Genomic DNA, 16,409 nt, shown 5'->3' with positions numbered 1-16,409 from the left:
ATGCTAGCAGGTGCAAGTGGAGGAGTGGGGAATCAAACCTGGTTCTCCCAGATAAGAGTCCGCACACTTAACCACTACACCAAACTCAGGGAGGTGGCTGATTAATCAGAGGATTAGGGTGTGAACAATACTTACCAGCAGTCCTCATTATTATTATGCATTCCATTTGGCCAGGCCATGTATGGAGGGAGCCTTTAGGTGGGACTAGAACAAGCCCTCTGGTCTGCTCCATTTTGAATGAAGTATTTCTTGGCCTGTTTCTGGTCAGACTCCATTTTGTATAGGTTGGAGTCCCCTTAGCTCAAGTGGGGTACCTCTAGAGGCAGGCAGCGCCTCCTGGCTACAATTGATGGACCCAAAGAATGGAGCAAAGCTCAGATAGCCGGCATTCTTTTGCAGACCTGGGAGTACCACCCTTATTTGCAAAAAAATGTGGCAATGTTAAATCCTCCCAAAACAAAGGGATGTTGGTTGTGCTTGTGCAGACAACATAAATCTACTGGGGGGGGGGGACAGTTAACCAAATGAAACCAATAGAGAACCCCCCAGTGACATCAGGTCTGTTATCACTGCCTTTCCTCTGTTAGACAGGCAGGTGAGAAGGAGTGGGAGCTACTGCTGTCCCCCCTACTCCTGCACCGTCAAAACCACCAAACCCAGCTCAAAAACTTCTACCTCTCCTCTACAAAAGGGTGGATAGAGAAGGAGAAGCTTCTTTCACCCCCACCTCTCTCTGTGTGAGCTGGAGAGGCTGGGAGAAGGATGAGTTCTTCCTCACCATAAGCCATGCTGTTCCTTCCACTTGTCCACCTATATTGACTAAAAAAACAAAGATGCTGTGCTGCAGCAAACATGTAAGTATTTCAGGCACATATGTACTGTACAACTGTAGCCCAGGTATTCTGGGCCACAAGGTCATTGGACAGCAGGATGAAAGAAAAGGGGCTGAAGGAGTGGCCACACTACCCCTGGAGATGAAGAGGGGCCAGCATCAGCCAAACCCCGTGGATGAATCAAAAACCCCAGGAAGACTGGTGGGATGGGTGTGGCTAGGAACAAGCTCTATGGAGAGGAGCTGGCCGGCCATCACAGCCTCCATTAGGTGAGATGGCATTTCCTTAAGGCTATGTTGCATATGGGATAAATGGAAGTGAGATGGCCTCCAACTGTGGGGAAAGTCTTAAAACTGGTGGCAAGCAGAAGGAGAGGGGGCATAGTGAAGACAGAGAAGACCAGAAGGGAGCAAGCAGACTCCCTACTAAGGACTCCAAAGGTGAATTTATTCTATCACTGTTAATGCACCTGAATAACCAGAGTCAGTGTCTAGGAGATTTTGTGCTGGAGGGATGGACCAATGCTCTACTCCAAGACTACTGCGCGCGCACACACACACCCAACGCCAAGATCCTCTACTACTGGTGAGTCTATTTATAACAAATATGTTCACATTGAAACTCAGGCCTGAGCTCCAACACCAGATTTTTGTAATTTTCCACTCACTGTAATTTTCAATTAAAAATAACATTATTCTTTTATATACCTACAACATTACATTAAAATAATATTGGATATCTGACACTCTAGTACATCCAGGACTGTAGTAAATATTGTTTTCCAAACACTTTACTCACTTAGAAGTAGTGGCTCCTCCAATCAGCAATGGAATCTTTATTTCTAGTCTCTCCATTTCCTTAGCAACAAATATCATTTCATCCAAAGAGGGTGTGATAAGACCAGACAAGCCAATAAAATCTATTAAAGAAAAATGGTTAAAAATGTTTAACATAACATTTCAATAGCTATTTCAGATACTGGATAAAATCAGTCAGCTGAGCAATGAGCAAAAGGCTTCTTCCCCTAGATTTTTCACTGATACTAGATAGACTTGCACATTCTTCTGTGCCTCACTCCTCACTCCATTCATCTATGAAATGGGTGCCAATGGAATACTTAATTCAGGGGTGTCAAATATGCAGCCCAGGAGCCAAATCAGGCCCCCAGAGGGCTCCTATCAGGCCCCTGAGCAACTGGCTGTCATCTGCTTCCCTTCTCCCTCTCTCTTGCTTCCTTCTGCATCACAACTCGCTTTGCAAGGCTTGCTCAGTTGCTCAGCCGCTACAGAGCAAAACTTTTATTTTCTTCATTGGCTGAGGGTTCTCCTGGGGGAGGTAGAGCTTGTTTTGCCAGGCTCTCTCAATCGCACAGCAGAGCTACTGAGCCAAGTCTCTCTTCCTTCTATTGGCTGAGGCGCCTCCCCTTCCTGGTTCCCTGGGGAAGGAAGGAAATATCCAGAGCTTCCTTTGCCCAGTTCCCTGGATCCCAAAGGAGAAATACAAAGAAAGCACCTTTAAGACCAACAAGTGCTTATGTTTTAAGGACATTTTATTTTAAGTTTTAAAAAAATCTTTAATTCAGTTTGTCTGTGTCCTTTATAAAGTTTATATCTCTTCTACCTAATCTTAAATAGGTCCACACATGGCCCAGTCTGACATGGTCCAGCTCGACAAGGTCTCATTTATGTCAGACCCAGCCCTCATAACAAATTAGTTCAACACCCTTGACTTAATTATACAGAGTTCTAAAGAAAGTAAAAACAATTCAATATCTTTGCATCAGGCTGCAATATGAATAAGAACAGGAATATGCAAGCTGAGATCCCATTATGCAGATAGTTTATGAAACATCTGTTTTTCAAATTCTTGCAACCCTTTTCCTCAGCAAGTCCTGGGGTATTGTAATTATTCTGTGTAAAGAAACCTCATGTGAAAATCAGAAAAAGAAAAGACATTACACTAATTTATCTGCTTAGAATTTTGCATTTTCTTCAGATGAGTGAGAATGGACTTTCAACAAGTAGAAAATTCAGGATCATAATTTCATTATGTTTAAGGAAAGAAAATGAAGACTGAACATCCTCCTACCTGCTTTATTTTCCAAAGCCACTCTGAGTATCTTGTCACATGGAGTCATGACTCCTAAATCAATAACTCTGAGAGGGCAGGGGGGAGAGGAACATGTTACATTTAGTAAAAAAAGGCTTCATAGCTGACTGCCATTTCAAAGGCACATCCAAGAAAAAAAATCTTTAAATAATAAAATGAAAAATCATTCTCATTCTTTCTTTTATCGATATGGGGGTTCAGTGGTACAAGTTTTGTCTTTGTGGATTCTACATTTTATTTAAGCAACCATGTTTCCTTTAGTTTTGGACACATTTTCCCATTGCTTGATTAAATTCAGGGCTGCAGTGTACCCATACACCATAGAAACAGGCATAGAAAATTATGGTAGTGCTTTAAGATGTTTTAAGTTAGCTTACTCAATCTGTTGCAGTTATTCAGCAATATCTTAACTCAAAGGCCCCAGCATCTTTGTGCCTGCTAGACCAATTACGTATTTCTTAATAAAGCATGAGGATGTCAAAACCCACCAACCAATTCAGACATGCAGTAATCAATGTTAAAATGGCTAAATTAATCAAAATGCAATTTTACAAAACTACAACATCCCTTGTTACATATCTATCAGCTCACCTGCAATCCTTTGAGAACAGAAACCAAAACTGTGTAAAGTGTAGATTTTTTCATAGCTTAATTTTTAAAAGTCTCTGACTGAAGAAGTTTTAGTTTCAGTGCTGCCAAACAACAAAGGTTTATCCTAAACTTTGCTATGGCTGAAAGCAACATCCCTGGCGGCATGGTCATGAACAATTTATTGTCTTGATGGAAACAAAGTTTGGAAATCCATCAGCTCATGTGCTTCCTCCCCCATATCACCTTGTAATGGCTTAGAAATGAATTACTTCTGCATTTCCAGGAGATATAGTTTGTTTTCTCTAGATCGCAAATCATTATTTGTTCTCCTGCCTCTAAACCAGGGGTCCAAACCACAGTTTAATCCTATTTTAAAGGCAAGGAGAGCAAAGCAGTTTGCAGTTCAGAGGAAACAACTAACTACATTAATCATAAATACAGAAATGATTGGTTTCCAAGTGATATATGGTAAGGCCAATGTGCCTGAGTCTAAGGATGTCTCCTGCAGCAAACCAACCACAGATGTTAAACGTGAAGCAGCAACTGTGTTTCAAATTCCATTTTCAATCAATAATAAGTTTCTGTGCAAGTACTACAAACAATAACCCCAGCCCAAAAGTACCAGTGAAAATACTAAAGATTAAGGGTTGGATTTGGTGCTAGTATTGTACATGGCTCACATAAGGATCCCCAATTTTCCTAGTTTTCCTCTCCCACCAGCCGCCAGGGTCGGGAAGTTGAATAGGGAAGGGAGGGCACTCCCTCTTTCATCAGTGGAGTTCTATAAATGAAAGAGACAGGAGGGAGCAGTTTTGTCCTTTTCTCCCATCCCACTGCAGCCACCTGAACCACATGCCTGGTCCTGTGACCTCAGGAATAAACTTTTCCTGGGTCAGAATTGGCTACTGGAAGAAGGGGGAAAGTGAGAAGACTGGTGACCATCAGTGCTTTCTACTGACAGATCCAACCCACTGTTTCCAAATTAAAAAAAGACTATCAAGTCAAATGTATAAAATTTTGGCTTACAGACATACCCTTCTGCTTCATTCAGTGTTGCTCCTTTTTTTTATCAAGCACCACGAACTGTATTTTAATATGGCATAATTGTAACATGCAATATTAATCATTCTAATATGCAATAATACAAAAAGCAAGGATTCTGGTTCTAGCTCATTACCTGAAATTATTGCAACCGAGAACCACTCCCACAATATTCTTGCCAATGTCATGCACATCACCTTTCACTGTTGCCAACACAATCGTGCCATTGTAAGGGTTCTGTGAGAGTTGAAAAACACTTTAAAATTTCTCATTTAATTTAAAATTTCCCCTGAGCAATTTGTATTGTATTAACGGTTAATGTACAAAGACAACAGCTGATATTTTCAGCAGAAATAAAATCTTGAATTAGACAGAAGAGTTCTTTGGATGTGGTACCGTATCTATTACAACAATCCAGCAGAGGGAAGAAAGTGTCCCCATTTCCAAGAACTCGGTGCCAAGAACAACCCCTCATAAAGAAGGCCCAATTTAGTGCAATGGAAAATAATATCAAATTACAGTATGCCACAAGAAAGCAGAATATACAAGGAACAGAAACTGCTTTAAATACAATCAGACTCCAGAAAATAAAACACATTCCATTCTATAAGCCGCCCTGAGCCACTTGTGGGAAGGGCGGGATATAAATTCTAAATAAATAAAAAATAAATAAATAAAATAAATATATATTCTGCCAAAGGAAAACCAGCTAATTCAATACTAGAGGCTGGTTCCAAGATCGCACCCAAAGAGTACTTGTGAATGGTTCCTCTTCCTCTAGGAGAGGAGTGACAAGTGGAGAGCCTCAAGGATCTGTTCTGGGACCTGTTTTGTTCAACATCTTTATCAATGATTTGGATGAAGGAATAGAGGGGATGCTTATTAAATTTGCAGATGATACTAAATTGGGAGGGGTTGCAAACACAGATTACGACAGAAACAGGATACAGGATGACCTTGACAGGCTGGAAAACTGGGCTAATAAAATGAATTTTAAAAGGGATAAATGTAAAGTTCTGCATTTAGGTAGGAAAAATCTAATGCATGGTTATAGGATGGGGGAGACTTGTCTTAGCAGTAGTATGTGCAAAAAAGATCTCGGGGTCTTAGTGGATCAAACGCTGAACATGAGTTAACAGTGTGATGCGGTGGCTAAAAAGGCAAATGAAATTTTGGGCTGTATCAACAGAAGTATAGTGTCCAGATCACGTGATGTGATGGTATCGCTTTACTCTGCTCTGGTAAGACCTCATCTGGAGCATTGTGTTCAGTTTTGGGCACCACAATTTAAGCAGGATATAGACAAGCTGGAACGGGTCCAGAGAAGGGCGACCAAGATGGTGAGGGTCTGGAGACCAAGTCCTATGAGGAAAGGTTGGAAAAGCTGGGGATGTTTAGCCTGGAGAGGAGGCGGCTGAGAGGTGATATGATCACCATCTTCAAGTACTTGAAGGGCTGTCATATAGAGGATGGTGTGGAATTGTTTTCTGTGGCCCCGGAAGGTAGGACCAGAACCAATGGGTTGAAATTAAATCAAAAGAGTTTCCGGCTCAACATTAGGAAGAACTTCCTGACCGTTAGAGCAATTCCTCAGTGGAACAGGCTTCCTTGGGAGGTGGTGGGCTCTCCTTCCTTGGAGGTTTTTAAACAGAGGCTAGATAGCCATCTGACAGCAATGAAGAACCTGTGAATTTAGGGGGAGGTGTTTGTGAGATGGACTAGATGACGCTGGAGGTCCCTTCCAACTCTTATGATTCTGATTCAATATCTTCCTTCTACAGTTGGATTTAGGGATGTGCACGTAGATCTACCCGATCTGAAAATATATCCAAAAAACACCGTATCTGTATTTTTCAGGTATATTTTGGCATCCCAAATGTATCCAGGGTTTTTTGGGATAACAAACAAAAGAAAAATCCAGAAAAAATCCCAGATATATTTTGGAATTACCAGCAAACCCTGAAAAACAGCTGAGGGGCTGGAGCAGAGTGTTCCCACTGCTCAACTGCTTCCAGGCTTTCTTCTGCAATCCGTTTAAACATGGGGTGATAAATGAATCAACTCCCCTGTCTTCCTAAAATGTTGACATTTAGGAAAAGTGAACATTCTGAGCAGAAAGGTTAAAACGGATAAAAGGAAGTACTTCTTCACCCAAAGGGTGATTAACATGTGGAATTCACTGCCACAGGAGGTGGTGGCGGCTACAAGCATGGCCACCTTCAAGAGGGGGTTAGATAAAAATATGGAGCAGAGGTCCATCAGTGGCTATTAGCCACAGTGTGTGTGTGTGTGTGTGTGTGTGTGTGTATTTGGCCGCTGTGTGACACAGAATGTTGGACTGGATGGGCCATTGGCCTGATCTAACATGGCTTCTCTTATGTTCTTATTCAAAACCATGCCAAGTGGCTGTGTTATCCAACATTATGCTGCATCATAGTCATAAACAGGTAAAAGCTTATATGGATGGAGCAGAAAGGCAAAGTCAACTTAATCAAGATGAATGGAATGAATAAGTATAACAGAATAATATAGCCATGATTTTAGATACAATTGGTGATGGAAGTTCTAACATTAGTAAACAGAAAAGACTAAAGCAAAGGAAAAAGCACCTGACTCCAAACCAACCTGTGCTATAGATCAGGGCACGCATGGATTTTAAGATGACTTCTACATCAAAACAAGAGGATTTCAGACCTTTAATGAACTGGAGTACCCTTAAGACTAGGAACAGAACCAAACAACTTTTTGTTTTGATTCTGGCACAAGACTGTAGATGCAGTCATTCATTCTAAAACATAATAACCAGTCTTCTATCTATATCACTGTTGTTCTGGCACTATGGTCACTGCTCTGGAGGTGACTGCACTCCATACAGAATCCATGCCAGGCAGATATGCATCTCATTTTAGGACTGGACAAACAACAGAATGTTCTGTCATTATTAATAAGTATATTTAGGGATGAACAGAACCGTTATTTTTTTGTACACGTGTCAGCTAGCCATAGCAGCATCCAGAATTTCCCTAAGAATCTGCAGCATGCGACAAATAGCAGCAAGCAGTAATACAGGATTGGCCTAATTCCACACTCACTGTCACTCCCTCCCTCGCCCTTCTTTGGATAAACATATTCCTGAGGTAGCTGAAGATTATTTTAACAGTTTTCAACAGCCTCCCCCACCCTTACTGTAATCTCTTACCAGACTCCAAAATCAGCATAAAACTCTGTTACTTAATCCAATCCAGCATTCACAACCATTTCAACTATAAAACAACTGCTGTTATTTCATTTTCACACTTGATAGGGATGAAAGCTCTTGCTACATCACAGATCCTCAGGTTCTTTCAAAGACAAAGATGCTGAACATCAAGTTGGCATATGCTTCCTGAGGTGGGCAGGAGCCCCTCTGCTCTGCAAACGGCACTCAATATATTGTTGTCACATGTACAATCTTCCCTGGTAGAACAAACTTGGGAGGGAACAAGTTCTGCCAGTATGCATAAAACAGCTGTGCAGAGTACAGATTGGATGGGTGTCTGCAATATCATTAAGTACTTTCCCTTCCTCCACAGGACAGTTTTTCAGCTTAAAAGAAGCAGCTTGTTTTTAATAAGAAAAACATTAAATGACAAACAATTGCTGGAAGGTACAACTGTACAAGCAGCTCTTTAAAAAATAAAAAAGCTAACTGCCCACCTTAAAGGCATCCAAGGGGCAAAACTGATGAGGAAATCAAAATCTGCTGCAAAGGCAGATATGAACATCATTTGAAGAACTAAAGTGGAAGAAACACAGGCAACTCCCCCTGCCTTTTTGCTGGTTTATGTTTTTACCCATCCATCCAAACATGCCTCAAGTTGTTTGGTGATAGTCTGTGGAGTACCCAGTAGACAGTACAACCGATACTTCACCAAATTTACCACAATGGATGCTGTACAGCTAACCATAACTTTGCATCCACCATCCTGGCAAAAATGTTACAGGGCCTATTTTTCTACATATTGCAACCGGCTGCTTACTGGTACATTTTTAGCAGCTTATACAAGTGGGTCTATTGTATGCACAGAGGACTTTTCTGTTGATAGAAGCTGCTGCAATGGCATTATTTGTCAGGATCTATAGTTTGAAATAATTTCCAGGTTTTTTGACAGAACTCTGGTGAAAATTCATTTAAGCGACCCAGCTTAATTCATTAATTCATTCATTTAAGCAACCCGTACATAACTTACATCTTCTTCTGTGCTTCCTGACAATGAACGCATTTCCTCTCTTTCCTGCTCCATATAGGGAATGAGATGACCAACCGCCTTCTTCATAACACGTGCAGACTTAATCACCTGAATAGATAGATCAAAATAGTTTTTGAAATGTTTAATTAAAGGTAGTAAATGCAACCCAGCAACATGCCCCAGTGCTAAGATTACCAGCAAGCTCCAAACTAAAATAACTTCCTCAACCTTCCCTATTAATATGACTTCCTGCTGTTCAGGTCCATCCCCAGTTTCATCTCTCTGGGTTCTCTCAATTATTGTGGAAGACTATTTGCTAAAGAGCAGGGCCAATGTTTTGATCAAGCTATCCCCAAGACAGCTGCCTTCCTTTTTAAGCTGAGCCGTGTTATTTGCAAAGTTATTGCAGATCATACAAAATACTAGCGGGGTTTTTTTTTGGGGGGGGGGGTGACCAAATAGATGTTTGTACTTGTCCTAGAACTGAACATACAAAAGGAAGTAGTCAAACTATCAACAAATTTTAGAGTATGAAAGCATATAATAAAATAATGACACACAAATGCAGCAAGTGTTGGCATCTGCCTGTGTATTACAGTGCAACTTGTACAATGAATTAAGTAGATTACTAGCCCAGTCAGAATGGTTTTTCAGTCTGGGAAGGTGGATTAATTTCTACATGTAAGGCTAAATCAATAATTATTAACAATGATAAAAGCAGCATCCTTTCCACAGTAATTTGCGATACCCTAAACTTTAACTGTTAAGGATAGGAACAGCACTGAAGATGTCTATTGTATTCAGATCCTGCCACAGGGCTGAAAATACCATCATCACGGCCTAGATTGGAAATATGTTCTCTCTATTTGTCCTTTTTCAGCAGTAAATTTTTAGCAAGCCAGTAGAAGCTTTTTACATCTCTCCTTTACCTGAGGCAGAAACATTTTGCCAGTCCCAAAAAGATCACCAACTATTTTCATGCCATTCATCAAAGGCCCCTCAATTATGTTCAGAGGTCTGGGATACTTGTCTTTGCTCAATCTGGCTTCTTCTGTGTCCTCAATTACATATTTCTCAATGCCCTGGAAAACAAAATTATAATGTTAATGTGCCATGGTGTCTGTATTGTAGATACATTTTTAAATTCATACCCTGACTTATTTCTGCAAACTCAAGGGGGCTAGCATAACAGAAAAAGCTGTAGGGCACAAACATCATGAGTGTCCATGGCTCCCTCAATGAACTGTAGCTCCCCAGTGCCGGCAGCACTCATGCAGCCCCAGACCATGACATTCCCACCATGCTTTACTGTAGGCAAGACACACTTGTCTTTGTATTCATCACCTGGTTGCTGCCACACACGCTGCCACACAGTGTGCGATTGCAATAAAACCGTAAATCCCATTTACTGTTCTAGACTCTAGTATGTATATGTGCCCAACTGAGCCACCACTTATAACTTATTTATGATCTATCTAAATGTATGGTTCATATTGGTCTGGTTTTCTGTATGGTTTATATTGTTTTTACTATGTTGTTATCTGCCCTGAGCCCATCCTTGGGAAAGGGGGGACTATAAATAGCCTAAATCAATCAATCAATCAAATCAATCAATCTCTCTCTATATACATAATGTGCGGTCCCCCAGTTGCTTAAAAATAAAAGAATGAGAACTGGTTTCTAAGAGGAATAACACCCCTTTCACACATTGGCAATTTCAGATATGCTCAATACTGTTAATGATAAGTGAAACCATTTAATAATCACAGTAAGCTTAGCTAAATATTTTCAGTCTGTTAAACCCATGGTGGCCATTGTTCTGTTTTATGAGCTGACTGGTATAGTTTGCAGTAGACTTTTGCCATTTCCATACAGGTTCAAGGCTGTTGGGAAGAAGCCGGATTTTCCTGCTGCCCCGCAGCATCATGATGCATTTGTTCATCTCCTGGGATTTTCTTTGATCTTTCTCAAGCATGCTTTGCTCCAAGGCTTTGAGAAAGATAACAGTAAAACCCAGATGACTTAAATGTGTGTTGGAAAATTCTGTATTCCCCACCCACATGGCAACTATTTTCCCTGACCCTGTCCCTGTGGCAGCTATTTCCTTCTGGCCAAACTGGGGCTTCTTTAAAAAAAAAAAACTGGCACTAGAATACCATTATATCAATATACCATTGTAACACTATATGTAATAAATTCTCTGAATTGCTCAGCTATCTTTTTTTTTTTAAAGAAAGACTCAAACCCCTTCCCTTGCAGTGATAGAAGGATAAAGACAGTCCTTCAGCACTAGCTACCCAACATCCCCTGGGCCAGGGAAACGTGCCACATGGAAGCCCTGTTCCATGACACTTTATCTTCAGGAATTCCAGCAACAGGGAAACCACACAAGCCTATCTCTGTGGAAAGCACCTTCATCAGTGTTAACCAGTTTGACAGGGATCTAGGAACTTGTGAGAGTTACTGCAAATCTGCCTTGGTTGAACTAGTACTCTATAATTTATCGTCTATGTCTCAGAAGGTTGTTGAGACTTGGATAGCTGATAGTGAACATTCACTTGTCTTTATTCTTTGAGATGAAACTTTACAAATGAATTTCCACATGTACCAACTGAAGGCCATGTCCAAGTGTGCCCCACAAAGAAATCCAGGAAGACTGCAAACTGGACAGCTTGAAAACCTCAACTTGTGAAAATGTAGTGTTGTCCGATAGCATTCTCTTCAACCAAGAAATACAGATGATCTTAAAAACAAGTTATTTTCAAAGTTTGTTGTATTTTTAGTGATTTCAAGTGTTTGAAATAATGTGGGTAAGAAAACACAAAGAATTAAAGCTCATAGATATCATATTTTGATCCCAACCAGTTTTGACATGGAACTATGCATAGAAATTCACCTTGACAAGTGCATACTCCAGTCTTTCCTCTACAGAGCCTTTACGGAATTCATCAGTCTGCACCACTTTCTTTCCTCCTTCAGCATGGGTCTGGAATTGAGACAGAGAAAGATTTTTTGTTGTTGTTGCTACTGCTGCTCAAACTATATTTAAACAAACCCACTAACCTTCTGGTTAGTGACTTCTAATTCAGATATAGCTTCCACTGATCCATTCCCAAACCATCCTCATGATATATGGAAGCTGATAAGACTAGGCTGCTTAATGTTCTGCAAGAAGTTAAAGGTTTTGGCTTCCAAATGAGGGAAGGCATCAAAACACAAATGTCCCAACAGTTGAAAAAAGAAATGCTGAAAGAACTGAAGTGTTAAGTTTTTTTCCCTGGGAATTTAATTTAAATTTATCCCTGGCCAGCCTAGTGGCAACTCATTTTAAGAATCTAACAAATTAATTTGGCTTTGTTACAGTTCCTGATGGTTAAAGTTTATGTTATGTCACTTAATGAATCACAAATTAATCAAAAGCCTTACAGAACTAGAACATTTAATCTGCTTAACTGAGCAGCTCATCCTGTTTTACTCTGTTTAGGAAAGGTCTTCAACTGGTGTCCCCACCCGCCTTCGTTACATTTTTCTAATGTCATAAAACTATGTGAAAGTTTCTCTACCTCCATTACCTACTTATAAATGGGGAACAGTGACCTGCCTCTGAAAATCTTCCACACTGTTTTTTATTTATCATTATTTATCATTGGACTTCCAGTCCACCCTACCTCACAAGCAAGGCTGAGGGCAGGTTACAACAAATAACAAATACAAAATCCATCTTTTAAAACTTCAACCCAAACATTAAACAATAAAACAATTGATGGCATCAACAGTTATATCATATCCAATTGCTTCCATATAGGTCCCCCACATATGTGCAGATGGATGACAGTGCTGATGGGGCAGATGAGGACAAAACAGATTGCACATAGCAAGCAAGCAGTGCAGGAAGGCCAGAACAGATCTCCACCGCCTCAACCATAGGCCTGGTGGAATATCTCTGTTTTGCAGGCCCTGTAGAACTGCATTAAGTCCCGCAAGGCTTGGATCACAGCAGGGAGAGTGTTCCACCAGGCCAAAGCCAAAAAGGCTCTTTCAATTTACCTTCATCCCCTCATGCCTTTATACCTCATCTATACCTACCATGTTTGCCCTTTCTCTTTAACTTCTTCCTAAATGTTTTGAACAAAGCCTTTAATAAGAACCTTAGCTATTCACTATGCTAATCACTACAGTCAACTCCTGCCTTCAATATAAATTACATACTATCCTTTCCCCATTATCTGAATGTGTTTTTACCTAAATATAAAGGTGTGTATGTGTTTAAAGAAGTCTTAAGCTGTTTATTCACACCACTTGCAACGCTGGAGCTATGCTTCCTTTTAAACAACAACAACCAGAATTCTGTACATACATAAAAGAAGCAGGCATCTAATTGCCCAGTAAAAAGGAGGACAATGTGAGCAGGTCTGGATCCATGCACAATCCCTAAATAATGAGGGGGAAGATACATTTATTTGTTATAGATTTATCCCACTTTTTCCTAGGCATCTCAGAAAAGAGAAACTGTGCACAAAGACTTCTAGCAACCTCCTTCTATTGCTGGGTTTGAGAATTCTGAACCTGCTCTCCTTCCAATAAATTTTGGGCAAAGGTTTTAGTGCTGACAACTGCTTCTTCAGTTGTCAGAGTTCCAAGCACAATCCTGACAAGCAGAGAATCAGCTTGGAAGAAGCCTAGAAGTGCCTCTTCCTAACAGGCTAAGGGTTGCCAAAAGTATTCTCTGTCTTTAGAGTCCTTAGACTATAGCAAATACCAAAAAAAACCCCAAGTTAACAAAAGATCCTTCTTGCGTTTGAGACAACCTTGGAGCAGACAAGGGCCTTGATCAGCTGCCACCACCCAGGTTCAAGGGCTTCACTGGGGAGGGCCCTTCCTGCCCCCAGGCAGGTCCCTCTTCAGTGAGACTATTCTTGGTTGAATGGCCATATACGAAGAGTGAAGGATCTGTGCAAAGTGAACAAAACTGCTAGTTTATTAAACAAATACTACAACAAGAGATGACATAAGAAAACAGTTACATAAACAGAGCAGATTAACATGGGTACATTACAAACACATAGGGCAAAACACCAAGAAGCCAGCTAGAGAACAATGAAGCTCCCTAACACAACTATCTGAATGGATTCCTACTAATTCCCTTCAGGTTAGACTCACCCCCATTTTGGGGTAAGGGATTAGCTCATTCCAAAAGAGGCTTCACAATGCCAACCCACTTCAGAGACTGAATGCTCTCTCTCTCCCTATACGGGTTCTTACACACTGTCCCCTTTTTTCTCTCCATTTTCCCCACTCCAATGCTGAGGTTTGAAGGGTGCTTGGGAAATTCAGGTCCAGAGAAAATCTGGCTGCAAGGTCTGTGTGTGTCTTGAGTCTACAGGCCACTGCACTCCTCAGCCTCAGGCCTAAGATAATGCAGGCCTGCCAGACTTCCCACTTTGGCAGAAGGCCTGCCTTCAGCAACCCTCTTTGCCCGACTAGTGGCAGGAAAAAAATTAAAAACTAGCGACATTGCCTGCATTGCTATATGACTTCCAGGGGATACCCAAATGATGTGGGTAACTCTAGGAAACATCAGAAACTCTATGGTTTCAGCACAGTTTCCAGAAATTCCTAGAGGTACCCTGCATCAGTTCAGGTTTTCCCCAGAGGTGACATAGAAATGCAGCAATTCTCTTTTCTTTATTTTAGAAAACAAAGTATAGAAGAGATACATAATAATCCCTCCTTTTCTTTCTGTAACATAATTGCATATATCAAGGATAATCCCTACAAATGGACCTTGAGCTTGTTTGGCGGTTCAAGCAGGGAAGTGCAGCTATCATATATCCTTGACTGAAGAACTGTACACTCCTTCTATCTGGGAAGGTCGTCCTCTTCCACCGAGTGTGCAGCATCGGCAGGGAGACACAGGGAGCAGTGAGGGAGGTAAGGGACACCCACCTAGCCAATCAGATCAGTCAAATCAACCCTGGTGATCAGTGTGGAGACAGATGTTGCAGCCGGATCACCCTCACATTCTATCAAGGATAATCACATGTTACAGAGTATACAAAATAGAAAATATTTCTCCTCAACATCTCGTTATAATTTAAAAGACATTATCTACAAAATGCAGTAGTCCTTATTTCTGTTTTCCTGCTCAAAATCCACTTTCTTGTACATTTATATTTAAGTTACATTTAAAAATTGTTCTCATTCTGCTTCTGCATTGCAATACATTTATATACAAATTTTAAATTATCTCTCATCATTAAACTATTCTTATGTTTACATAATACACATTCCATGTCTCCTCAAATTTCATAATTGATCTGTTTCTCAAATAGGCTGTTAATTTCGCAATTACTGCATAGTCGGCAAGTTTATTTTCCCATTCTTCTAAACTTGGACAGACATCCAATTTCCATTTTGTTGCACAGATAATTCTAGCCACTTTCACCATGTAGTTGAATATCTCTTCTAAAAAATTTTGTGATTTATTTGGCAGTATACCTAATAACATATTCTTAGCTTTCATAGGGAATTAAAATTTTAATATGTTCTGCATTTTCCATGTATTTCCTTCCAATATCTTTTTGCTTTTTTAACAAGTCCACCACATATGGTAAAAGGTTCCATCTATGTCTTAACATTTCTAGCATCTCCTTTGCAATTTTTGTCAACTTCACAATATCCTTCGGGGTTACATACCATCTTAAAAACATTTTGTACCAGTTTTCTCTTAAGACCTGGCTGGCTGCAAACTTAATTTCTTTTCCCCATAACTATTCCCTTTGATGCATACGTATCTGCTCTCAAAAATTCTGCATCCAGTTAATCTTACATTTTTTCACTTGTTCTTCTTTTTCTAACTGAAGTAATCTTATATATCCATCATAGTAAATAGCCTTTTTATTTTACAATCAGCTGTTCAATCTCAGTCACTTCTCTTCGAGTTCCACCTTCCACCTTCTTTACTCTTGAAGATGATTGATAATATAGAAACCACTGAACATTGATTCCTTCATCTCTAATATCTTGCCAGGACTTGATTTTACCCTGAGCATTTACCATATTGCCATTCATTTAAAAAAATTAATTTATCATTTTCTGGATAAATTAATTTCTGGCGTGGGGTCTGGAGACCAAGTCCTATAAGGAAAGGTTGAAAGAGCTGGGGATGTTTAGCTTGGAGAGGAGGCGGCTGATATGATCACCATCTTCAAGTACTTGAAGGGCTGTCAATTAGAGGATGGTGTGGAATTGTTTTCTGTGGCCCCAGAAGGTAGGACCAGAACCAATGGGTTGAAATTAAATCAAAAGAGTTTCCAGCTCAACATAAGGAAGAACTTCCTGACCATTACAGCGATTCCTCAGTGGAACAGGCTTCCTCAGGAGGTGGTAGGCTCTCCTTCCTTGGAGGTTTTTAAACAGAGGCTAGATGGCCATCTGACAGCGATGAAGATCCTGTGAATTTGGGGTAGGTATTTGTGGGTTTCCTGCACTGTGCAGGGGGTTGGACTAGATGACCCTGGAAGTCCATTTCAACTCTATGATTCTTATGAAGAAGACTACAGATTTATACCCCGCCCTTCTCTCTGAAGCAGCCACGTGGCGCAGA

General features: G+C 40.5%; 1 protein-coding gene across 1 annotated transcript in view; it reads right to left on the bottom strand.

The window, feature by feature from the left end:
- Positions 1 to 16,409, bottom strand: part of MTR (5-methyltetrahydrofolate-homocysteine methyltransferase) — a 100,086-nt gene that overhangs the window by 15,581 nt on the left and 68,096 nt on the right. Inside the window, exons 19-24 of the mRNA XM_060243312.1 lie at positions 11,700 to 11,789; positions 9,733 to 9,885; positions 8,804 to 8,911; positions 4,711 to 4,811; positions 2,922 to 2,989; positions 1,632 to 1,752 (exon numbers count right to left, since the gene is read on the bottom strand). Of these exons, the coding sequence (XP_060099295.1) occupies positions 1,632 to 1,752; positions 2,922 to 2,989; positions 4,711 to 4,811; positions 8,804 to 8,911; positions 9,733 to 9,885; positions 11,700 to 11,789 (641 nt within the window). The remainder of the gene's footprint in view (positions 1 to 1,631; positions 1,753 to 2,921; positions 2,990 to 4,710; positions 4,812 to 8,803; positions 8,912 to 9,732; positions 9,886 to 11,699; positions 11,790 to 16,409) is intronic.

The sequence above is a fragment of the Heteronotia binoei genome, chromosome 1 (genome assembly GCF_032191835.1).
Source record: "Heteronotia binoei isolate CCM8104 ecotype False Entrance Well chromosome 1, APGP_CSIRO_Hbin_v1, whole genome shotgun sequence".
NCBI classification, from domain to species: Eukaryota; Metazoa; Chordata; class Lepidosauria; order Squamata; family Gekkonidae; genus Heteronotia; species Heteronotia binoei.
Note: the sequence above shows the minus strand (reverse complement) of the source record. Positions and strands in the feature narration are given on the sequence as shown.